Source organism: Thunnus thynnus, chromosome 13 (assembly GCF_963924715.1).
Source record: "Thunnus thynnus chromosome 13, fThuThy2.1, whole genome shotgun sequence".
In the NCBI taxonomy this organism is placed as follows: domain Eukaryota; kingdom Metazoa; phylum Chordata; class Actinopteri; order Scombriformes; family Scombridae; genus Thunnus; species Thunnus thynnus.
The window spans coordinates 16,887,446-16,911,293 of NC_089529.1; the positions used below are offsets into that span (position 1 = coordinate 16,887,446).

General features: G+C 35.2%; 3 protein-coding genes and 3 long non-coding RNA genes across 13 annotated transcripts in view; 5 read left to right on the top strand and 1 right to left on the bottom strand.

Annotated features, from left to right (window-relative positions):
- LOC137195758 (Golgi SNAP receptor complex member 1-like) overlaps window positions 1-23,848 on the bottom strand; it is a 31,929-nt gene that overhangs the window by 1,277 nt on the left and 6,804 nt on the right. The gene's annotated exons all lie outside the window — the stretch shown is intronic.
- Window positions 2,515-3,963, top strand: LOC137195765 (uncharacterized). The gene is made up of 3 exons (XR_010931160.1): window positions 2,515-2,695; window positions 2,823-2,924; window positions 3,123-3,963. It is a non-coding gene; the product is annotated as an uncharacterized lncRNA (long non-coding RNA).
- Window positions 5,686-18,343, top strand: LOC137195762 (type VI secretion system spike protein VgrG1b-like). 5 transcript variants are annotated; one of them, XM_067608360.1, is made up of 5 exons: window positions 5,686-5,800; window positions 6,014-6,110; window positions 6,191-6,289; window positions 6,437-6,538; window positions 18,218-18,343. In XM_067608360.1, exons 2-4 carry the CDS (start codon window positions 6,029-6,031, stop codon window positions 6,535-6,537), a joined length of 282 nt encoding a protein of 93 aa, XP_067464461.1. In that variant the 5' UTR covers window positions 5,686-5,800; window positions 6,014-6,028; the 3' UTR covers window position 6,538; window positions 18,218-18,343. The 5 variants fall into 5 exon arrangements, with proteins under 5 accessions (XP_067464461.1, XP_067464465.1, XP_067464460.1 ...); XM_067608364.1 differs by lacking the exons at window positions 6,191-6,289; window positions 6,437-6,538 and adding exons at window positions 17,685-17,780; window positions 17,913-18,014 and having other exon boundaries at window positions 18,203-18,343; XM_067608359.1 differs by lacking the exon at window positions 18,218-18,343 and adding an exon at window positions 6,727-6,863 and having other exon boundaries at window positions 5,687-5,800.
- LOC137195764 (uncharacterized) lies at window positions 9,025-10,042 on the top strand. Its single transcript, XR_010931159.1, has 3 exons — window positions 9,025-9,511; window positions 9,643-9,742; window positions 9,878-10,042. It is a non-coding gene; the product is annotated as an uncharacterized lncRNA (long non-coding RNA).
- Window positions 13,195-14,383, top strand: LOC137195763 (uncharacterized). Its single transcript, XR_010931158.1, has 4 exons — window positions 13,195-13,555; window positions 13,675-13,773; window positions 13,901-14,002; window positions 14,201-14,383. It is a non-coding gene; the product is annotated as an uncharacterized lncRNA (long non-coding RNA).
- Window positions 19,833-23,848, top strand: part of LOC137195759 (uncharacterized PPE family protein PPE62-like) — a 4,043-nt gene continuing 27 nt past the window's right edge. The window contains exons 1-9 of one of the 4 annotated variants that reach the window (XM_067608355.1): window positions 19,835-20,821; window positions 21,147-21,239; window positions 21,464-21,535; window positions 21,710-21,802; window positions 21,930-22,028; window positions 22,157-22,255; window positions 22,597-22,695; window positions 22,827-22,926; window positions 23,062-23,848. The exon at window positions 23,062-23,848 is cut by the window's right edge and continues 25 nt beyond it. In XM_067608355.1, the coding sequence (XP_067464456.1) occupies window positions 21,155-21,239; window positions 21,464-21,535; window positions 21,710-21,802; window positions 21,930-22,028; window positions 22,157-22,255; window positions 22,597-22,695; window positions 22,827-22,926; window positions 23,062-23,086 (672 nt within the window). In that variant the 5' untranslated portion in view covers window positions 19,835-20,821; window positions 21,147-21,154 and the 3' untranslated portion in view covers window positions 23,087-23,848. Of the gene's footprint in view, window positions 20,822-21,146; window positions 21,240-21,463; window positions 21,548-21,709; window positions 21,803-21,929; window positions 22,029-22,156; window positions 22,256-22,596; window positions 22,696-22,826; window positions 22,927-23,061 lie in introns of all 4 variants that reach the window. The other 3 variants (XM_067608354.1, XM_067608353.1, XM_067608356.1) reach the window with 3 other exon arrangements.

Here is a 23,848-nt window from a genome sequence, read left to right on the forward strand (position 1 = left end):
TTAACACAGTTACTCATCTCGTTCTAGGATGAAACTTACAACAAATACACTTCTGATATAATTTCAAACATACTGTATATATTTCTTAAGGCTTAAAGAGTCATGAAATAATCCTACAGGACAAAGGGAAAGCCCTTGTCATGAAACCACAGAGCTCTTTGGGTTTATTATCATAAAAGAGGCACTTCCTGTTGCTTAATAGAGGATTTTTGGGAAAGTCAGAATCTAATTGGTGAATTCCCATCCTATCGTAGCAGAAGCCTCTATTAACAAATAGGTAAATACATTTCAGGATGAACAGATGAACATCATTGAGCCTAAACAGACATGGACCAGGTTTACATCAGACGCCATTAGTTGACGAGATAAGTGAAGGACAGAAAAATGAAGTGTTCAGTCCAGGGCTGAGCGGAGCATAAAGGCAGCAGTGTGCATCCTGGTGGACTCCACTGGAGACCAAAAATCAATACTGCGCTTTATACTTCCTCCATCTATGTGTCCACCTCTCCCACCATCTATCTCCTGCTGTCCTCTGCTTCTTCTCCCTCTCCTTCATTAGCCAGCAGAGGCCCAGGCAAGGCGGCCTCTCGCTTTTGTATATATTTGTATATATTTTTTCTTTACTTTTCTTTACTTACTGGCCTTAGCCTTGATGACCTAATGGTGACATTATTACTAAGTTTAAAACATCAAAAAGCAGTATAAAATAAGTTTCTGTTGCTACTAGCTACCTGTCTTTGGATGACGGCGGGCAGAAATGAGTGTAGTGTAGTCTATTATGTGTCTTTGATTTCTGTTTTTACAATAAGTACAAGTACTAATGAGCATTTATAAAACACCCACAAACAAAGCTCATAACAGAAAAAAATGTCTAACTGAAAGGAGGATCCTGCCTCTGTTGCTCTTCCTGAGGTTTCTTCCATTATTTCCATGTTAAAAAGGTTTTTTGGGGGGTTTTCCTCATCCGAATCGAGGGTCTAAAGATAGAGGATGTTGTATAGATTGTAAAGCCCCCTGAGACAATTATGTGATTTGTGATATTGGGCTTTATAACTAAAAAATGACACTGACTCTACTGTCGACTTTACTGTTCATGAAAATGTCAACATCTGCTGCAAATTCCCTCTTAATCAACATCTGTCCTTCACAGAAATAAACTACTACATGATGTAAGCCTGGTATTTGATTTGTTCACAATTAAATGTACATTTTGTACATATTTAAAATGTAGCATTTTAAAATACAGTCAAAAAACACAAGTGGACCTGGAGTGACACATGGTTAAAAGCAGAGTGGTGTTTAATGTTTTTTTAATGTGTTTGCTCTGACAACAATCACATTTAGAGGCAACAAGTGTGAACTTCAAGACACTACACCACAGAAGGATCCATTTAAAGGAAACACCTCTGGTTAGTGTGTGGCTGACGGGCTGAGTCACAGTTAGTTATGGTTAGTTATTGACATAGAGCTGAAGGTTCACCATGACTATCTGCCATCACTACACTACATCACACTGCTGCACAAATTATTACACACAGTCCACCACTTCTGTCAGTGACTGTATATTTCATGTTATGTGAGAACAAGAAACAGTCTGTGAACCTTTATTCTATTCTCTTATGTTTCAGACATGCTCAATGTGATGTCTGGACTGTATATCCACAATTTCTAAGAGACATGGTGAATCTGGCCTCCGACAATAGAAAACAGCACAAAGAGAAGCTTTTACAGAACATAATTACAAGAAGTGGCTTTTCCAATCAAAATACCAGGGACAAAAGTATTAAATTTCATTATTTCATTACAATAAATTCTTAACATTTTGTTTTTTACTCTCTGTACTGAAAAAAACAATTCTTTTAATTGACATTTCTATCAATCAATCATTTCCTCACTCGCAGGCTGAACCCTTCGACCCCAATCCTGACTGAACATTTAAGTGAAGACCATTAATCACCAAAGACGTAAATAAAGGGAGAACAGTGCAGGGAGCACCGAGACCTCAACGCTGTTTCTAAAATGACGACCTTAACAAGGTCTCTGTGGAGGTGGGCGAGAGATTTATTCCTGTTATTTATGGACAAACAGAGAGCGGTGAACATACGGATCAGCAGCAGAGAAGTGGATTATACTGCAGGAATGATTTGAGATGTTTATGCAGATGTTTTTAATACTTTTTTCATTTGAATGCATTTACTGATGAAGGTCTTTGTGTATCTTCAGTTAATAAACAGTAGAAAGGAAACGTATCATCAAAGATACAAAATATGGCATCAACATTCAAGTAAAAGGCAACAATGAAATAGTTTTACTTATCTTTACATTTAATTGTATTGTGACAAAATTCTCACATTGACACATCATGGCTCACATTTTCATATTGAATAGATTTATTTAGTGAACGACATCTTTCGACACTGACAACAAGGAAAACATCACCGCTGGTTGTGGTGAAGGAGGGATTGGTGGTGAGAATGAGTATTATGTTGAAGGTAAATTCAACCGCTGCACATCAGAGAAGACTTTTTACAGATTATCTTTCTGTGGGATCGTCTGGAGAGTTTTTTTTTTTAATAACATTGTCTTATCCTCTCCAAACGATAGGAAAATATTTCTCTGGGTAATATCAGCAACATTCATGTTTCTGGAACAAACCGAGGATGTATCGGTGGAAGGAACAACTACACTGTGACTGGTGGGTTATCTTGCTAAAAGTGGGTGGTATGTGAGTCATTACTCATGTTCAGACATTATCTTCAGTACAGCACAAATCTAAGAATGATTAACTGCTTTCAATTTTCATATTCCTGGTATTTCAACAGGAGAAATCGGAGCCAATTCAAGTATTGGCAACATCAGTAATGTTACTGTTGGTACTAACTCAGGATCCATTGGTTCAGGGAACCGCATTAACATTAGTTGAGGTAAGAAGGAAACTCAGATTTACTGATCACATAGGACGCAGTAATAGATGTGTACATGTGCATATAACATGTTTGTGTGTGTTAATATTTCCTGTGAATGTATCATTTCTTTACAATCGGCGTTCTCTCACAATTTTTGATAAATTCTTTTAATCTGTTTTGCTCTCCCTTCTTCCTTCACCTCTTTTTCTCTCTTAGGAAACTGCTCTCCAACAGATCACAAACCACTCAGCCAGATAATTATGTCCTATAATTGAAATATCTTTTAACACAACAGCAAGTGTCAAATTCATGACTTGAAATCAGCAAAAATCATAGACTCATTGAGTTTAATGTAAAAAACAAAAAAATTTGAAAATAAAGTCAACATGCTGCATGAAATTGTCTTTGCATTGTTTTTCATCAAAGTCAAAAGAAACATATCAGGTTTTCTCTTCATTTCAAGAGGACTAATGGGAACATACCGTGTAGAGAGAGATATTAAACATCTTATTAAAAGACCAAGGGGTAGCATGTGGATTGAGAATAAAACAGGCCCTAGAGCAGACCCCTGATGCACTCCAAAATATACTACAGTAAAATCAGACATCTGTTCACCAACTGCATCTAAAAATGTTTTATGTGATCATTAGAAGCAACTAAGACTTGCCCCAGATAGACCAGCTCACCACTTAAATCCGCCAATGAGGATCTTGAGATAAATTATCAGAGGATATAAACCAGAAAAAACAAAATTTTCCTCACATTTCCTGAGTCAGTTTGCACAAGGATATCATTCAGTGCTGCGGCTCTGAAAACAGACAGACTGAAATGTCTCAAAAATACAGTTGGCCTTTTAAAACTGTTTTTTAAAACTTTATTGCTCACAACAATGAGTAATAAAGTGTAGAGTGACAGAGTGACAGCAAGATGGGGCTACATCCTCATGGACAGAATTGTGATAGATGATGTGATGACATTAATCTAGTGACTAGATTCTAGTCCACAAAGGACATATGGCCTATGGTGAGAAATTAAAAACCTGGTTTTATTGCTACAATAAAATGTGCGAGTTCACTGCTCACTTTGGTAGTAGTTAGCCCTGACTCCATTACACAGCACAGCAGTAAAATAAGTAGTTAACCTGTTGGAGGTGAGCTGGTTGTCTGCAGCTCTTCATAAAACATCTCACTGTGGCTGTTTCTGCTTATACTAGTCCTCCCTGCATTATTTCTAACTGATCCGCTGAACAAATAGCTCCAAATAGCTCCAAATGTTGTTGTTTCGACCAATTTTTAGCGCCGCTGACAAAGTTCGACTAATTACTACTAAACTACATCCTGTAAATTCTTCACAATAAAAGACAGTTAGTCATTTAAAAGCTTTTTGAAGCAGTAAAGCAGGAAATGCTTGGTTTGCATTGATGGTATAGTTACGCAACCCTGATATGTAAAATTGTCCAATCAGAACAGAGTGGGTTCATCGGGAGGGGGGCCTTAAAGAGACAGGAGCTGAAACGGACTGTAAGAGAAACTGTGTATATTGAGGGGCCGCATAAAGGGCCAGTATAAGATAAATAAGGAGTTTTTGAACTTTGAATCATGCCGAGCTACTCTAGTGGAGTTCAAAAATAAAAATTTAGAGCTGAAATGAGCATAATTCCTCTTTAAAGAATATAAGGCAATAAACCTACAGTGTTATCTCTTTATTAGCTACTATACCCTTCACAGAGGTTTTGAGAACAGCAAAATTTAAGGAACAAGAAAGTGCATAAAGAAGCACAGAACTGCAGTGAGAGGAACTAACCATGGTCAAGAATGACCTAAAAAAAGTGACATTATATGGAGCTTGAATCCTAAATCAGCCAGTTGTGCATGTTGGTTTAAAGCTAGAAAGTCAAGAAAATATTCACATCCTTATTTGTCTTTGCTGATTTATGATGACTATGTTGTTATTAACAACCAAGATGATTCACATGATTTAGTTTGTGGCAGCTACAAACTCAAACTGGAAGTGAAGCTTCAGGTCATCTGAACATCTAAACCAGAGCTAAAAGTTTAGGTTAATGTCACAATGTATTCTTGTGATTCACGATGGATTTGTGATTTCAGTATGGACATTTAAAAAAAGTAAATTGAAAGTAATTCACATTAAGTGTTTGAATGCTTAATGTTTAATAACTCATAAATATAACAATAGTGTCCAGTTTGTTTAAACACATAAGTACTCAGTTGATATTTAGAATTTTTAGTTATTTATGAGCAACATTTGGTTCTTTTTGGGGTTTTTAGATCAATGGCAACATCACAATTAAACTGATTTTGTTAAAGGAACTAAACTGAAAGGACACTTGTCAATCATGTTGATTGATCACTATAAATTGCTTGAAGATCAAATACTTCCAAGGATGGGAACTATTGGGGTAATGTTTCAACAGTGATTTGAAATAAGTTTGGTTTCATCAAGTACAATGTTGAACAAATTACTGACCATAAGTTTGGCTAATTATGACTGAATAGATAACCAAATATGTGAGTGAGTTTCAATCTGGATCTGCAAAGTGTCTGCATTTATAAAATTAAGTGAAGAAAGTAGAATAAGTTTCATAACTTGAGTCTCTGTTATGAAGATTGGTTACTTGTTCTGTAATAATAGATGTTTCAGGAGGTGAAGTTCAGCCTGCAGGAGGCATTTCCCCTTCAGATGTGGGAGTTTTTTTTTTTGTTTGTTTTTTTGCTGAACCAACAAAATACCTGTTAACTACATTAAGGAAGTTCCTCCTCCTAAACCCCAAAAGACATGAACACGCATGTGCAGGAGATGTATAAAAGCAGAGTCTTCTCTCCTTAATTCAACAATCTCACCTCACAGCACAAGACAAACATCTGAAACCAGTGGTAAGATAAAGACTGCATATATATGTGTGTCTCTCAGCTTCATGTCTGTGTCAACTGCTGTCTGCTACTTTGTACTTTGTCTTATACTTTATCCTAAAGTAGAACAGCCCAAAATTAAAATCACAAATAAGCAGCAAGTCAAAGCTCTAGATTCTTGACAAGAGTTTAACTGAAGTGTACATTTTGTCACTAAGTTGTTGTCTGCCTCTCTAGATTTAAGCAGCAACAATGGATAAAAAAGTTGGTGACACTGAGAGGGTTTCCGTTGTGAACAATGCAGGGGATGTTGGTGCTGAGAATGATATTAGTGGTAAGTCCAAGTGTGACTGCACTTTTCTGTCAGGTTGTCTTGACAGTCTTATGACAATGTTTTCATGACTTCTCTTACAGGACAAGTTGGAGACCATTCGTCTGTGGGCAACACCAGTGACATCCACTCACTTGTGAATACAGCAACAGGAAACATTGGATCAAAGAACGAGATTCAGGGTGAGTTATTTCTCATATTGTTAGGGAGGTATGAGTAATTAATTTTTTATTCATTACTCATCTTCAAATATTAGCATCTTTATGGCACAATCTGAGTTTCGGTGAATACATTTTTTATTTCTTCTCTCAATCCTCGAATTTCAACAGGCAATATGGGAGCCAATGCAAGTGTTGGCAACACTGGAATAGTTGATGTTGGTGTTAACTCAGGATCCATTGGTGCAAAGAACAAGATTAATATCAGCTGAGGTAAGAAGAAAGATCAGAGATTTACTTGTGACATAGGACACAGTATCAGATGAGATGTGACATGTTAAGGTGTGTTAATTGATCCTGTGAATGCATCATTGTAGAAGTATATAATCCTCATTTTCTCATCAATATTTGTATTTTATTTTTTCTCGCTCTCTTTGTCTCTGTCTCTTTTTGTCTTTTAGGAAACTGCCTTCCAACAGCAACAACTCTTCTAAAAATCATGAATCATTTGCTTTATTATGGCAGATAATTGAAATGTCCTTTAACACAGTATTAAAAAAATGTTAAATTCCAAAAATAAAGTCCACATACTGTAAGACACAGTCTTTGGCTGATTTACTATTTTTTCTTTTTTTTATGACTGACCTTATTGTACTCTGGTGGATATTCAGTGCCTTGGAAATTAATTTATTTGTCATCTATCATCCAAACATGAATTTGTTTCCAATGTTGCTTTGTGTTCATGAAGTAGTTTTTGTCAGGAAATTAAATAACCAGCAGTTGGGTTTTCTAGCTAAGAATTCCAGTATTTAACCTAAAATCATTAGTTATAACTTCATTACACACAGATAATCTCCCTTCAACTTATTATAAAACTTCTACAAAAAAGTGGCTACACCAAGGTTTAACAATACTACTACTACTACTAATAATAATAATAATGGAGGGAAAATATGCTGAGTTGATACAGAAAACAAAGTCTGATCCTTATTGATCAATATCAATAATTATCATGATATATATAATTTGATAATGCTGCATTTGAAGAGCATCCTGATAATGACTGAAACCTGAAGAAACCAGAGGGTTCATTAGTTAAACTTCAGAATACAGTTTAACATAAAAATAGAATAATATAATGTAAACATTTAACTGTGCAAACATAGTTTGGTTTTGAATATATTTTAATGAAATAATATATATTGAATAACATCTAAATGTAAACATGCTCTATCTGCTATAACAAAACAGTACAAGTCAGTTTGCTTTGTAACTTACTAAAATATTGTAAATAAATAAAGAGGTTATATATATATTATATATACATACATACACACACACACACACACACACACACACACACACACACACACATATATATATATATACACATACAGTACTGTGAAAAAGTTTTAGGCACCCTAGATGTTTAGATTCTTATCCATTATGCAATACCATCAGGGAGGAGTCCCAGATTTATTCATGACATGACAATGACCCCTAGCATACAGCTAGAGTCATGAAGAACTATTTTCAGCAACAAGAACAATGATGAGTCCTGCAACAGATGGTATGGTATGACCCCCACATAGCCCTGATCTCAACATCATGGAGTCAATCTGGGATTACATGAAGAAGCACCTGAGATGGCCTAAGTAATAAATCCACAGAAGAACATTCTTTCTCCAGGATGGTTACAACAACCTACCTGCAGGTTACCATGAAAAACTGTGTTAAAGTGTACTGAGGAGAACTGCTGCTGTTTAAAAGGCAAAGCTGCTCACAGCAAATATTGATTTCATTTAGGTTTCTGCTGTTTACTCAACTTTGTAAGAAGTTAATTGATAAATTAAAACAATTTATAGCAATATTTTTGTAAGCATTCTCACTTTACTTTTAGTGCCTAAAACTTTTGCGTAGTACTGTATATACATACACAATATATATTCTGCTGTAACCTCTTTATTTATCTTACTGACTACGTTATTTTCCGTGCTTAGTTCACGTCATTAGATTCTAGTTTTCTTTATGAAACAACACTAGTGTTGGTTAGCAGTTAGCTTTGTGCCTTCGCAGTCAAGAAAGTCCTGCTAATGATAGCACTAGCGTGGCCTCGTCGGCTGCGGTAGGAAATGGACGTGTACTTTGACATGGAGGCCAAAAACTGGAGACTGACTGGCTGTTGACACATTTATTTCTGCTGTGTGATAGGCTGTTAGATCTATCCATAAATTAAGTAAAAATTGTCCAAAGTTTATCATCGACATCAACATAAATTTTATTGCGACCCCGTATCGAGATTGTCTTATTGCCCAGCCCCAAATTTAACCAATCCCAATAATTCCTACAAACATTTCAAACAGAACTTCAATGTCATTTTATGATTGCTGTTTTTTTTTTCATTTTTTAAAATTAATTGTGTAAAATGTTTGTGTGTGAGTTTGTAAGTCTGTTTATAAAATGAATCAATCTTCAAAATGTACTTTCTGGGTACTCGTCATTGAACCTCAGCTGATGCAGCACTACTAGACTAAAATCCCCTCTAAAGCCTCTGTGGCAAAAAAATGAGCTTTGCTGAACAAATGAAACACCTACTAACTATAAAGGAAGTCCTCATGTGTACGCCAAAAAAAAAAAAAAAAAAAAAAAAAAAAAAGTCAGATTCTTCCCTCTTCAACAAGTTCACTTCACAGCACGAGACAAACATCTGAAACCAGTGGTAAGATAAAGACTATATCTGTGTCTCTCTGCCTTTAAAATATAACATTTGTTACCCATTTTCATTTTGTTTTGTATTTTACATTTTCATGTCTGATATTCAGCTGATCCTGTGACTCTGTCTTACTCTGTTACTGTGAATATTGAATATTTCAAGATCAACATTAAAATCATGGCAATCATTTTATCTTCTGCCTTGATAATCATGAGGTAAACAGTGGAATTACACTGTTTATATTTGATTGGCCACCCCTGCAATTACCCTCATCTTTGCCAACACAGTAGTCTCAATGAAAAGACTGAAGGGGTGCTGACATTTTGTTATGCAGTGCTAATGTCGGTCTGAGCCTGACCTTACTCATGTACTGCAGATCAGAGTAAGATCAACTGTTTATGTGATTCTATTTATGAGTCTTTATATTTCAACAGGAGGAGAAGGAGTCAAAATAGATATTGGGAACATGAGCAACGTTGCTATGGGACACAATGCAGGAGGCTTTGGTGTAGGGAACAACTGCATTGTGAACGGTGAGACCTGTGCCTCGTTGCGAGGTGCTAGAAGTGGGCACTTTCACTATTATTTACATACTCATGTATAACACTACAATGTGTACACTACAGATTCAAGACTATTCCATTTATTATTCTTTATATTTCAGCAGGAGGAAAAGGAGCCCAAATAATTATTGGCAATGCAACAAACATGGGAATGGGATACATCGGACACATTGGTGCCGGGAACAATGTTAACATTAACATGTGAGGATGAAGTGTTTTACTTGTCACAAAGACAGTTTGGAAGTTCATATTTTGTGTTTGTAGGTGCTGTATTTTTAACTATGCAATCACAATTGTTTAATTTGAATGTCTTCTTCTTCTTTCTCCATCTCTCAGGAAACCCCCATCCAAGAGATCATAAACCATGGTACATCAAATGGCATCTTATCTGTACAGTGACACTGTAGTTGTCAAATGTAATTCTTCAAGAATTTGGTTGGACTTCGCAGAAAGAAAATATAATTATTTATTATATTATATTAAAATATGATAAAGTCACATGAATAAACTGTTGAGCTTATTAAATTGAGCTTCTATTTTTATTTGTTTTAAATATAAAAAGTGTTCATTAGGTTTTTCTGATGTTTGTCACCAGTCATATTCAGGCCGATACATCTGACGTTATAGCATGCATCAACAGCTATGTAATAATCAATGAAGTTCATATTTTACGTTGTTATAACCTGCATTAAAACAATCAACATTAAAAACAAAATACTATAAATCTGCCAGTTTGAAACTCTGTGAGAAATGTGACCATTTTAAAAATGATAGCAATTTCAATGAGAACATTATTCACCAGCCACAGCGGAGGCGGTTAGATACCAAAATTTCATAGTGACCAAAACAATCTTGTACATGTATGTTCGTGTAAAACACATTTATCAAAATACCTTTATACTATCCTGAAAACCAACCTTGTTTCCATCATATATTTCTATCAATGCCCATGAATGGCTGGTTATACATACTGTATGTAGGCTACACTCACAGTTTTCACATTAGTTAACTTAGATGACTAAATTATAGTCAAAACTGATGCAGTAGAGGCCATCCTGATTTGGAAGTTTAAAAAAATTGTTGATCCTACTACTATAAAGCAACTCAATCATCTCTTTTGTTAGACCCTCCCTGCTTGGTAAATATTCACGTCTTCGAACTACACAAAGTCTGTAACACAGGATTTTGGTTTAAAAAATACGCCAAGCCCCATCCCAGGTATTACTAGTTATTAATGTCCACAGAAGATATTGTAGAACTGGTTTCACAGACTAAACACAGTAGTACTCCTCATGACTAGTAAACTGATTTTTGGTGTATAAAATCAGTGAAGTTCCCCTTTAAGAATATACTTCATCATTTTACCTCAGAACAAATTAAGATAATAATCAAACTACGACATTTAATTATCAGCAGATGATGACATGACCTGTCCTCAGTGACAAAGATTGTTCTGTGCGGAGGAACATAACAAATGCAGAGGCTCACTGAACAAGTTTGATGATTATGATGATATGAATCATAGTTTACTTTGACCATCACAGTTACCACATCTCAAACCAGTTTAACACCTATGGGAGATATTGGAGTGACGTTTTAGACAGCGGCACCATCTTCAAAACACCAAATGAGGGAATAACTTTCCAAAGAGGCTTTTCCAGAAGAGTTCAGAGATTTTAAGAATCTACCATCTAAGAAGCACTGAAGCTGTTCTGGAGGTTCAATACATTAGTAACACACTTTAAGGTCATCTCGTTCTTCTTGTCTTCTCCTTTCAAACTCTTCTTTTTTAGGAATAGAACTTTTATGCACACCTGCAGATCGACAGGTGTGTTGGAGAAAATCATGTGTCAACAGTATAACAAAGAACTCCCGTACACTGTCTTCTGTGCTTGCAATTAGAGGAGAATTATTGGGTACGTTTCCAGACTATGTGGGCTGGACCTTCATCAGGTTATTAAATACCAATAACCTGATGAAGGTCTGCGGACCGAAACTCTTCACAAAACTCTTCCACATCTCCTTTTTGACTTCTGCTCTTGATTTTCTTTGTTTTTTCAATCTTCCTCTATTTCCAGTACAGTTTTGAGAAAGTGCTTGTGAACGTGATTGAGAACAGGTCCAACTGTAAACAAGCTTATGTGCAAGGAAACATAAACACATAAACACTCACACATATAGTTTGTCATGTTTCACACTGAACTATTCACTCAGTCACATTACCTGTACATCTTCCTCAACAAATTTCATATATGCTAGAACCAAGTCTTGATTAGGGGTAAATTTGTCACTAGAAAATAACAGGCCCTCTAAGACTTTGAAGATACAGGTTTTATGCAAATCAATTTAAGTCCGCTGGTTCTCCACACTGATCCTATTGGTGTCATTGTCATAATGGACTTGGATATTGATTAATAAAATTGAATAGAAATACTTCATACTAGCTACACTTGAACTGTGAAATGAAAATGTAAGATTTGAAACAACATCGCAACATATTGGAATTTTTTTTATTGCATGATTTTGAATTTTTTACTCATTATCATCACATCTATAGTTGTAATTAATGATTATTTTCTTTATCAATTATTCTGTTCTATTTTGCAGATTCATTTATTAATTGTTTGGTCCATAAAATGTTAGAAAATAACAACAAATTGTCATCATAACTTCTGCAGACCGAAAGTCTTCAAATTACTTTGTTTGTCTGACCTGCTGTCTAAAAAGACATTCAGTTTATCATCAGACTAAGAAAACCATCAATTATTCACAAGAAAAAGAAGTTGGAACCAGTGTGTTTTTGTCATTTTTACTGAAATGACTGAAGCAATTATCAATATTGTATTGAATATTATTTAAGATTATTAGTTTAATCAAGTTTTTTTGTTTTGCTTATTTAGTTTAAGCTTTACTTCTAATTAAGTGAAATAATCTCATATTCAAATTTAAAATCTAATCTGACTTGTTTTGAATATGAATTGGATTATCACCGACTATGCTGAAGGTTGTTTGACTTAATTTGAGTAAGTTTCACTTGCTTCGTCTTAATTAGCAATTTTATCTTATTTGGCGTTATGTTTAGTTAGATACAAGAGATGTCTGTTACAAGACCTCCAGTTTCCTTCGACACTTATTGTAAACTCTGCAGTTTCAAGACAAAAAACATCTTATTTCAAGTTTTAGTCTTTTAACTTGCATTCTCATCTTTATATTCAGGCAAAATATATAATTTCAAGGTTTAGACTTTTGGTCGTATGTGTTCATTTTTTTTTAAAACCTGTCATATACAAGTTTTCCCTATGAGAGGTTTTGTTGTCTAGAAACAAGAATAGCACTTATCTTATTTTCAGTAATTTGATCTTATTTCAAGACTTCTGATAACGGTTTCACTTAAAATTGAAAAGCCATTTTTTGCAAAATGTCTTCTTAAAGCCTGAGAACATTTGTGAAGTAATTTTTGGAATCAGTTCTTGGTTTTGTTATTGAACACTTGTTGATGCAACACTGTTAGACAAACACCCCCCCCCCCTTAGATTCTGTGGAAATGAGGGCAGAAGCTGAATCAATAAACCATTTTTCCAGAACAGATAATATCTTCCTAATACATGATCACCTGTGCATGATACCTGAGAAAGCACAGTATTGTTTCCTCAGATCAACATCACAGCAAAGTTCAACCCCCTCATACTCTTCATGTCTGGATCAACAGCTCTGTCTTCATGATTTTTATTTGTTTACATTTACATGTTACACATTAAACTGACGCTGTGTCCCAGATGTGATCGTAAATCAAAAACATGACAGTCAGCCAGTAACAACTGTGTCACAGCTGCGGAGTTGACATGAGATTTAACAGAACAATATTTTTTCTTTTATCATTTTTCTTCATCTTTTTGGATACTTCTGTCCACATTTCAGCACGACCAACATCTTTCGACACTGACAACAAGGAAAACATCACCGCTGGTTGTGGTGAAGGAGGGATTGGTGGTGAGAATGAGTACTATGTTGAAGGTAAGTCAACCTCTGCACATCAGAGAAGACTTCTTACAGATTATTTATCTTTCTGTGCGATCATCTGGAGAGTTTTTTTTTTTATGACATTGTCTTCTCTCATGTCGTCTCCTCTTCAGGCAATAGGAAAAATATTTCTCTGGGTAATATCAGCAACATTCATGTTTCTGGAACAAATCGAGGATGCATCGGTGGAAGGAACAACTACACTGTGACTGGTGGGTTATCTTTCTAAAAGTGGGTGGTATGTGAGTCATTACTCATGTTCAGACATTATCTTCAGTACAGCACAAATCTAAGAATGATTAACTGCTTTCAATTTTCATATTCCTGGTATTTCAACAGGAGAAATCGGAGCCAATTCAAGTATTGGCAACATCAGTAATGTTACTGTTGGTAATAACTCAGGATCCATTGGTTCAGGGAACCGCATTAACATTAGTTGAGGTAAGAAGGAAACTCAGATTTACTGATCACATAGGACGCAGTAATAAATGTGTACATGTGCATATAACATGTTTGTGTGTGTTAATATTTCCTGTGAATGTATCATTTCTTTACAATCAGTGTTCTCTCACAATTTTTGATAAATTCTTTAACTCTGTTTTGCTCTCCCTTCTTCCTTCACCTCTTTTTCTCTCTTAGGAAACTGCTCTCCAACAGATCACAAACCACTCAGCCAGATAATTATGTCCTATAGTTGAAATATCTTTTAACACAACAGCAAGTGTCAAATTCATGATGTGAAATCGGCAAAAATCAGAGACTCATCGAGTTTAATGTAAAAAACAACAACATTTGAAAATAAAGTCAACATGCTGCATGAAATTGTCTTTGCATTGTTTTTCATCAAAGTCAAAAGAAACATATCAGGTTTTCTCTTCATTTCAAGAGGACTAATGGGAACATACCGTGTAGAGAGAGATATTAAAAGTCTTATTAAAAGACCAAGGGGTAGCATGTGGATTGAGAATAAAACAGGCCCTAGAGCAGACCCCTGAGGCACTCCAAAATATACTACAGTAAAATCAGACATCTGTTCACCAACTGAACTGAAAATGTTTTATCTGATCATTTGAAGAAACTAAGACTTGCCCCAGATAGACCAGCTCACCACTTAAGTCTGTCAATGAGGATCTTGAGATAAATTATCAGAAGATATAATCCAGAAAAAACAAAATTATCATTCAGTGCTGCAGTTCTGAAAACAGACAGACTGAAATGTCTCAAAAATACAGTTGGCATTTAAATTTTGGATTAACTTGGTGGTAATTTGTTAAATAAAAAAGTTTTCAGTCTTTTATAAATATAAAAATACTGTAAATTTGATCCAAATCAATATTTTTTAAAACTGTTTCTTAAAACTTTATTACTCACGACAAGTAATAAGTGTAGAGCGACAGAAAGGTGGGGCTACATCCACACTCATGGACAAAGATGTGATGACATTAATCTAGTGACTAGATTCTAGTCCACAAAGGAGATATGGCCTATGGTGAGAAATAAAAACCTGGTTTTATTGCTACAATAAAATCATTGAAATAAGCTGCTAGCATAATTGGACCCTATCACAAAAAGAAGTTAAAATATCATTCATGTGAAGGGTATTTTACTCTGAGATGACTAACTTAAAGGCTAGGTATTATGCTTTTCTTCATTTTCAGACATATATATAATGTCTCAATGTCGGATGTTCGTGTTATAAGTGGCCAACGTGTCAAATAACGAGGTAAACGTATGTAGCAGTAATCCCTGTGAACAAAAAGCAGCAGCTTCAGACTGCTCTGAACGCGAAGTTTCCAACGTTTTTTTCCACTTTCAGCCCGAGCTGATGTCAGTTCGTGACAGATTTCTTTATATGGACATCAGCTACGTGCACAGCGTGCGAGTTCGCTGCTCACTCTGGTAGTAGTTAAGCCAAGCCACGACGCCATTACACAGCATAGCAAAGTAAAATAAGTAATTTACCTGTTGGAGGTGAGCTGGTTGTCTGCAGCTCTTCATAATACATCTCACTGTGGCTGTTTCTGCTTATACTATTCCTCCCTGCATGATTTCTAACTGATCCGCTGAACAAATAGCTCCAAATAGCTCCAAATGTCGTTGTTTTGACCAATTTTTAGCGCTGCTAACAAGCTCTGCTAAGCTCTGTTCAGTGAGGAACACGTTTTTACTTCCTGTAAATTCTTCACAATAAAAGTCAGTTAGTCATTTAAAAGCTTTTAATTTGAAGCAGTAAAGCAGGAAATGCTTGGTTTGCATTGACGGTATAGTTACGCAACCCTGATATGTAAAACTGTCCAATCAGAACAGAGTGGACTCATTGGGAGGGGGGCCTTAAAGAGACAGGAGCTAAAACGGACTGTAAGAGAAACTGTGTATATTGAGGGGCCACATAAAGGGCCAGTATAAGATAAATAAGGAGTTTTTGAACTTTGAATCATGCCGAGCTACTCTAGTGGAGTTCAAAAATAAAAATTTAGAGCGGAAATGAGCATAATAGGTCCTCTTTAAAGAATGTAAGGCAATAAACCTACAGTGTTATCTCTTTATTAGCTACTATACCCTTCACAGAGGTTTTGAGAACAGCAAAATTTAAGGAACAAGAAAGTGCATAAAGAAGCACAGAACTGCAGTGAGAGGAACTAACCATGGTCAAGAATGACCTAAAAAAAGTGACATTATATGGAGCTTGAATCCTAAAATCAGCCAGTTCTGCATGTTGGTTTAAAGCTAGAAAGTCAAGAAAATACTCACATCCTTATTTGTCTTTTCTGATTTATGATGACTATGTTGTTATTAACAACCAAGATGATTCACATGATTTAGTTTGTGGCAGCTACAAACTCAAACTGAAAGTAAAGCTTCAGGTCATCTGAACATCTAAACCAGAGCTAAAAGTTTAGGTTAATGTCACAATGTATTCTTGTGATTGACGATGGATTTGTGATTTCAGTATGGACATTTAAAAAAAGTAAATTGAAAGTAATTCACATTAAGTTTTTGAATGCTTAATGTTTAATAACTCATAAATATAACAATAGTGTCCAGTTTGTTTAAACACATAAGTACTCAGTTGATATTTCGAATTTTTAGTTATTTATGAGCAACATTTGGTTCTTTTTGGGGTTTTTAGATCAATGGCAACATTACAATTTAACTGATTTTGTTAAAGGAACTAAACTGAAAGGACACTTGTCAATCATATTGATTGATCACTATAAATTTGGCTTGAAGATCAAATACTTCCAAGGATGGGAACTATTGGGGTAATGTTTCAACAGTGATTTGAAATAAGTTTGGTTTCATCAAGTACAATGTTGAACAAATTACTGACCATAAGTTTGGCTAATTATGACTGAATAGATAACCAAATATGTGAGTGAGTTTAAATCTGGATCTGCAATGTGTCTGCATTTATAAAATTAAGTGAAGAAAGTAGAATAAGTTTCATAACTTGAGTCTCTGTTATGAAGATTGGTTACTTGTTCTGTAATAGTAGATGTTTCAGAAGGTGAACTTCAGCCTGCAGGAGGCATTTCCTCTTCAGATGTGGGAGGTTTTTTTTTGTTTGTTTTTTGGCTGAACCAACAAAATACCTGTTAACTACATTAAGGAAGTTCCTCTTCCTAAACCCCAAAAGACATGAACACGCATGTGCAGGAGATGTATAAAAGCAGAGTCTTCTCTCCTTAATTCAACAATCTCACCTCACAGCACAAGATATCTGAAACCAGTGGTAAGATAAAGACTGCATATATATGTGTGTCTCTCAGCTTCATGTCTGTGTCAACTGCTGTCTGCTACTTTGTACTTTGTCTTATACTTTATCCTAAAGTAGAACAGCCCAAAATTAAAATCGCAAATAAGCAGCAAGTCAAAGCTCTAGATTCTTGACAAGAGTTTAACTGAAGTGTACATCTTGTCACTAAGTTGTTGTCTGCCTCTCTAGATTTCAGCAGCAACAATGGATAAAAAAATCGGTAACACAGAGGACGTTAATATTGGGGCGAATCAAGGGCTGGTTGGTTCTGACAATAAAATTAGTGGTAAGTCCAAGTGTGACTGCACTTTTCTGTCAGGTTGTCTTGACAGTCTTATGACAATGTTTTCATGACTTCTCTTCCAGGACAAGTTGGACACCATTCGTCTGTGGGCAACACTGGCCATGTCAAAGTTACAGGAGATAATACAGGAGACATTGGAGCAAAGAACGAGATTCAGGGTGAGTTATTTCTCATATTGTTAGGGAGGTATGAGCAATTAATTTTTTATTCATTACTCATCTTCAAATATTAGCATCTGTGTTTCAGTGAATAGCTTTTTATTTCTTCTCTCAATCCTCTTATTTCAACAGGCAAAATGGGAGCCAATGCAAGTGTTGGCAACACTGAAAAGATTACAGCTGGTTCTAACACAGGTTGCATTGGTTCAGGGAACAAGATTAACATCAGCTGAGGTAAGAAGACAGATCAGAGATTTACTTGTGACATAGGACACAGTATCAGATGAGATGTGACATGTTTATGCATGTTAATTGTTCCTGTGAATGCTTCATTGTAGAAGTATATAATCCTCATTTTCTCATCAATATTTGTATTTTACTCTTTCTCACTCTCTTTGTTTCTGTCTCTTTCTGTCTTTTAGGAAATTGCCGTCCAGCAGATGAAAGGACAACTCTTCTAAAAATCATGAATCATTTGCTTTATTATGGCAGATAATTGAAATGTCCTTTAACACAGCATTAAAAAATGTTAAATTCTGAAAATAAATGAATCTTTGGCTGAAGATTTAGTATTTTTTCATTTTTTATGACTGACTTTATTGTACTCTGGTCGATATTCAGTGCCTTGGAAATTTATTTATCTGTCACCTTCATTCAAACATGAATTTGTTTCCAATGTTGCTTTGTGTTCATGCTGTAACATGCAGAGCTGTTTTGTCAGGAAATTAAATAACCAGCAGTTGGGTTTTCTAGCTAAGAAATCCAGTATTTAACCTAAAAATCATTTGTTTTAACTTGATTACACACAGATAATCTCCCTTCAACTTATTATAAAACTTCTACAAAAAAAGTGGCTGCACCAAAGTTAATTTGTGTCATAATAACAGAGGGAAAATATGCTGAGTTGATACAGAAAACAAAGCCTGAAGAAATCAATAAACGCCTCCATGTGTTTTAATGTTGTGGTTATTGTTTTAAGTTTGTGTAGAGAAAAAAAACATACAAATCATGAATCCATAAGGGATACGTTTTGAGGTTGAATTTTCAGGTAATATCACCCAGCTTTAAACCTGTAACAGTTTGGAAGAAGAGATGGGTAATTGTCTACATTCACACAGATACAGCAAAGTATCTGTGAGTGCACTCTTCCTCTAATAGCAGAGGTTTTGGGAGGTGCTCTCACATGGGAATGAAAAAAAGAGATTAATGTCAAGATATCAAATGTATTCAAACTTTGAACTGTGCGGCTAAATCTACTAAAGAATTAAATATAATGACACAGTGGTCAGCTTATTGTTTTATAAAAGGACAAATATACAATACATACAAATAACAATATATGTGTTTTATTTTTTATTTGAGTGATCCTGATAAGTCAAAATTTTAGTGTCAACTAGCACTAGGTGATTTGATTAAAATCAATATCATACAAAAAAACACTGATAAGACTGTTCAGAAAATATCAATATGTATCACCATTATGGAAAATGTATGTATGCACAATATATATAATTTGATAATGCTGCCATTTGAAAAATATCCTGATAATGACTGAGGGCTGAAGGGCTCATTAGTTAAACTTTAGAATATAGTTTAACATAAAAAATAGAATATAATGTAAACATTTAACTTTGCAAACATACTTTATCTGCCGTGACAAAAATACAAGTTAGCTTGCCTTATAACTTATTAAAATAATGTAAATAAAAGTAAAAGCTGTGATTACTATCACATATAATTCCTTTAGCAGGGCAGCAAACATCTCTAATGTTTAGGGGTACAACCAAGACAAAGAAAGTAAACAAGTGGATCACAAAAGCCCTGACACATCATACACTCAACTTTAACATGAAATAAATTTAAAAGATATTAATCAAGTTCTGTTTTCACATCTCTCAAATGTTTTAGAGGTAGAAATCTGAGTAAAAAGTGCAAAATTGTCATCAAGTCATTATACTACATCTTTTATATATATATATATATATATATATATATATATATACGCACACACACACACACAGTATCTATTCTGCTGTAACCTCTTAATTTATCTTAGCTAGCTAGCTTAGCAGTTAGCTTTGTGCATTCGCAGTCAAAGCAGCCTCGTTAAACGATGGCGTGTGATGACTGTTCCGCAGTTGCAGACAGGATGTCTCTACTAGAGAGAAGTGTCCGTGAGTTAGAGCAGCTTTTGTCAGCAAATGTTACTTTAGACGTGAAAGGCACTCAAGATAGTTGTGGCCCTGCTAATGATTGCACTAGCATAGCCTCAATGGCTGCGGTAGGAAATGAGCATGTACTTTGACGCGGAGGCCAAAAACTGGAGACTGACTGGCTGTTGTCGCATTTATTTCTGCTGTGTGATAGGCTGTTGGATCTATCCATAGAGTAAAAAAAATTTTCTGAAGTTTATCATCGTTATCGACATAAATTTTATTGTGATCCCGTATCGAGATTGCTTTATCGTCCAGCCCCAAATTTAACCAATCCCCAATAATTCCTACAAACATTTCAAACAGGACTTCAATGTCATGTAACAATTGCTGTTTTTCCCCCATTTTTTAATTTATTGTATAAAATGTTTGTGTGTGAGTTTGTTTTCAAAATGTTAAGTATCTCAGCATTTAGTGTAAGTATTTAACTAGCAGATAATGTGCAAATTATAGTTTTTTCAGCTTACATTTGAGCATTGTTGTATTTAATGATGCAACGATTGAGTTCACAAAAGTTAAATGAATCGGACAGTTAAAGCTATCAATACTTATTTTTAAAATGTCTTAATAGTGTCAATAAACATTTCTGAGTACAATTTAAAATTAACTTTCTGGTTTCTCGTCATTGAACCTCAGCTGATGCAGAAATACTTGACTAAAATCCCCTCTGTGGGGGAAAAAAAAGAGCTTTGCTGAACGAACAAAACACCTGCTAACTATAAAGGAAGTCCTCAACATGTGCATGACACTTTAAAAAAAAAAAGAGTCAGATTCTTCCCTTTTCCACGAGTTCACTTCACAGCACAAGACAAACATCTGAAACCAGCGGTAAGATAAAGACTATATCTGTGTCTCTCTGCTTAATGTCAGCTCGGTCTTTAAAATATAACATTTGTTACCTATTTTCATTTTGTTTTGTATTTTACATTTTCATGTCTGATATTCTGCTCTGTTTGTGACTTTGTTTTACTCTGTTAGTGTGAATGTAGAATATTTCAAGATCAACATTAACATCAAACACTAGTTAAAAGCGAGTCAAAGCTGCAGTTCTGAGTCTTTACACGAGTTGTTTGTCTGAGAATTTTGTCTGAATCCATTTGATGCTAAACATGGTTTTTATTTTGCTTTTAATCTTTGTCTGTGTATATTTCAGAAAGAACAATGTCTTCCATTGGTAACACCAAGGACATTGTTGTTGGGACCAACACAGGACAGATTGGTGCTGGTAATGTTATCAATATTAGCGGTAAGTTCAATCCCTGTACATTGATTGATGATCTCTCTCATGTCAGTTTTACATCACTGTATCACAGGTGTCAGTGATTTGCTCTGTTTGTCATAAGATGGAGAAAGTAGAAGTATGCAGTCTAGATAAGAGATCAGTGTCTTTACAGCATGAGTTAGAGTATGATTATCAATGTATGTGATTAATATTTCTTTTACTTATTCATATTCTCTACATTTTAAAAGGAGGAACAGGAGGCCAAACAAATACTAGTGGCTCATGTGACACAGGAGGTGGAAGCAACTCTGGATCCACCGGTAATGCCAGCGGTGAATTCTGCATCTCATATTGCTGGAAAGTTAGTAGGAGTTGGCAGTGAATAATTTCTGATTTGTAACTCAGGTTCAGAGATTGGAATATGCACAGTTAGATTAGGAGATCATGTTATTGTATTCTTGAGATTGTATTTATCTATGTTTGTGTGTTGACAGGAGGAAAAGAATTCAATGTTGGCAACATAAGTGACATGACAGTTGGAGAAAATATAGGAGACATTGGTGCCAAGAACAACTGCAATGCGAGCGGTAAGTAGTGTGTGTAATATCGTTGGATGAACAGTTTCTTACGTGTTACTCGTATAATAAGATTAGAATTTGAGTAAGATTATCAGTTCATGTGCTTCTGTATCTATAACTTACTGTAATTCAACAGGAGGACAAGGAGTCAAAGTAGATATGGGCAACATACACAACATGGATGTTGGAACCAATGTTGGAAACATTGGTGCAAAGAACAACTGCAATGTGAGCGGTAAGTAGTGTGTGTGATATCATTGGATGAGCACTTTCTTACGTGTTGCTTGTATAATAAATTTAGAATTTGAGAGATAATTAGTTCATGTGAATCTGTTGTATCTATAACTTACTGTAATTCAACAGGGGGAAAAGGAATAGAAGTAAATATTGGCAACATACGCAACATGGATGTTGGAGCCAACGTTGGAGACATTGGTGCAGGGAACAACTGCAATGTAAATGGTAAGTTCTGGAAGATTATGAGGAATGGAAATAGTTTCTGATTTGTTCATTACACAGCAGTTTATAAAACTGAAATTAATCAAGGTGGCAATCATTTTATCTTCTGCCTTGATAATCATGAGGTAAACAGTGGAATTACACTGTTTATATTTGATTGGCCACCCCTGCAATTACCCTCATCTTTGCCAACACAGTAGTCTCAATGAAAAGACTGAAGGGGGGCTGACATTTTGTTATGCAGTCCTAATGTCAGTCTGAGCCTGACCTTACTCATGTACTGCAGATCAGAGTAAGATCAACTGTTTATGTGATTCTATTTATGAGTCTTTATATTTCAACAGGAGGAGAAGGAGTCAAAATAGATATTGGGAACATGAGCAACGTTGCTATGGGACACAATGCAGGAGGCTTTGGTGTAGGGAACAACTGCATTGTGAACGGTGAGACCTGTGCCTCGTGGCGAGGTGCTAGAAGTGGGCACTTTCACTATTATTTACATACTCATGTATAACACTACAATGTGTACACTACAGATTCAAGACTATTCCATTTATTATTCTTTATATTTCAGCAGGAGGAAAAGGAGCCCAAATAATTATTGGCAATGCAACAAACATGGGAATGGGATACATCGGACACATTGGTGCCGGGAACAATGTTAACATTAACATGTGAGGATGAAGCGTTTTACTTGTCACAAAGACAGTTTGGAAGTTCATGTTTTGTGTTTGTAGGTGCTGTATTTTTAACTATGCAATCACAATTGTTTAATTTGAATGTCTTCTTCTTCTTTCTCCATCTCTCAGGAAACCCCCATCCAAGAGATCATAAACCATGGTACATCAAATGGCATCTTATCTGTACAGTGACACTGTAGTTGTCAAATGTAATTCTTCAAGAATTTGGTTGGACTTCGCAGAAAGAAAATATAATTATTTATTATATTATATTAAAATATGATAAAGTCACATGAATAAACTGTTGAGCTTGTTAAATTGAGCTTCTATTTTTATTTGTTTTAAATGTAAAAAGTGTTCATTAGGTCATTTAATAAAGAGGATAAATTGATACAGAGTTTCCATGACGGTCCTTTTGTGTTGTCCAGGGATGCTCTTATGAGTATTGTAGTATAAACATCCTTTTTGTCAGGATCTTTTCCTCTCTTCTTTCTGCTGTTAAGTTTTTCTGATGTTTGTCACCAGTCACATTCAGGCCGATACATTTGACATTATAGCATGCCTCAACAGCTATGTAATAATCAATGAAGTTCACATTTTTATGTTTTTATTACCTGCATTAAAACAATCAACATTAAAAACAAAATACTATAAATCTGCCAGTTTGAAGATCTGTGGGAAATGTGACCATTTTAAAAATGCAAACAATTTTTAAAATGTAAAGAAAAACATTTCAATGAGGACATCATTTACCAGCCACAGCGGAGGCGGTTAGATACCAAAATTTCATAGTGACCAAAACAATCTTGTTTATGTATGTGTGTATAAAACACATTTATTAAAATACCTTTATACTTTCCTGAAAACCAACCTTATTACCATCACATATTTCTATCAATGCCCACCAACGGCTGGT

Coding starts and splice junctions, on each gene's coding strand:
- LOC137195762 (XM_067608358.1), top strand. CDS start 17,211: ATGTGCAGGAGATGTATAAAAGCAGAGTCTTCTCTCCTTAATTCAACA. Junction 17,295..17,507: donor CAAGATATCTGAAACCAGTG/GTAAGATAAAGA, acceptor CTGCCTCTCTAG/ATTTCAGCAGCAACAATGGA. Junction 17,781..17,912: donor AGCAAAGAACGAGATTCAGG/GTGAGTTATTTC, acceptor TTATTTCAACAG/GCAAAATGGGAGCCAATGCA.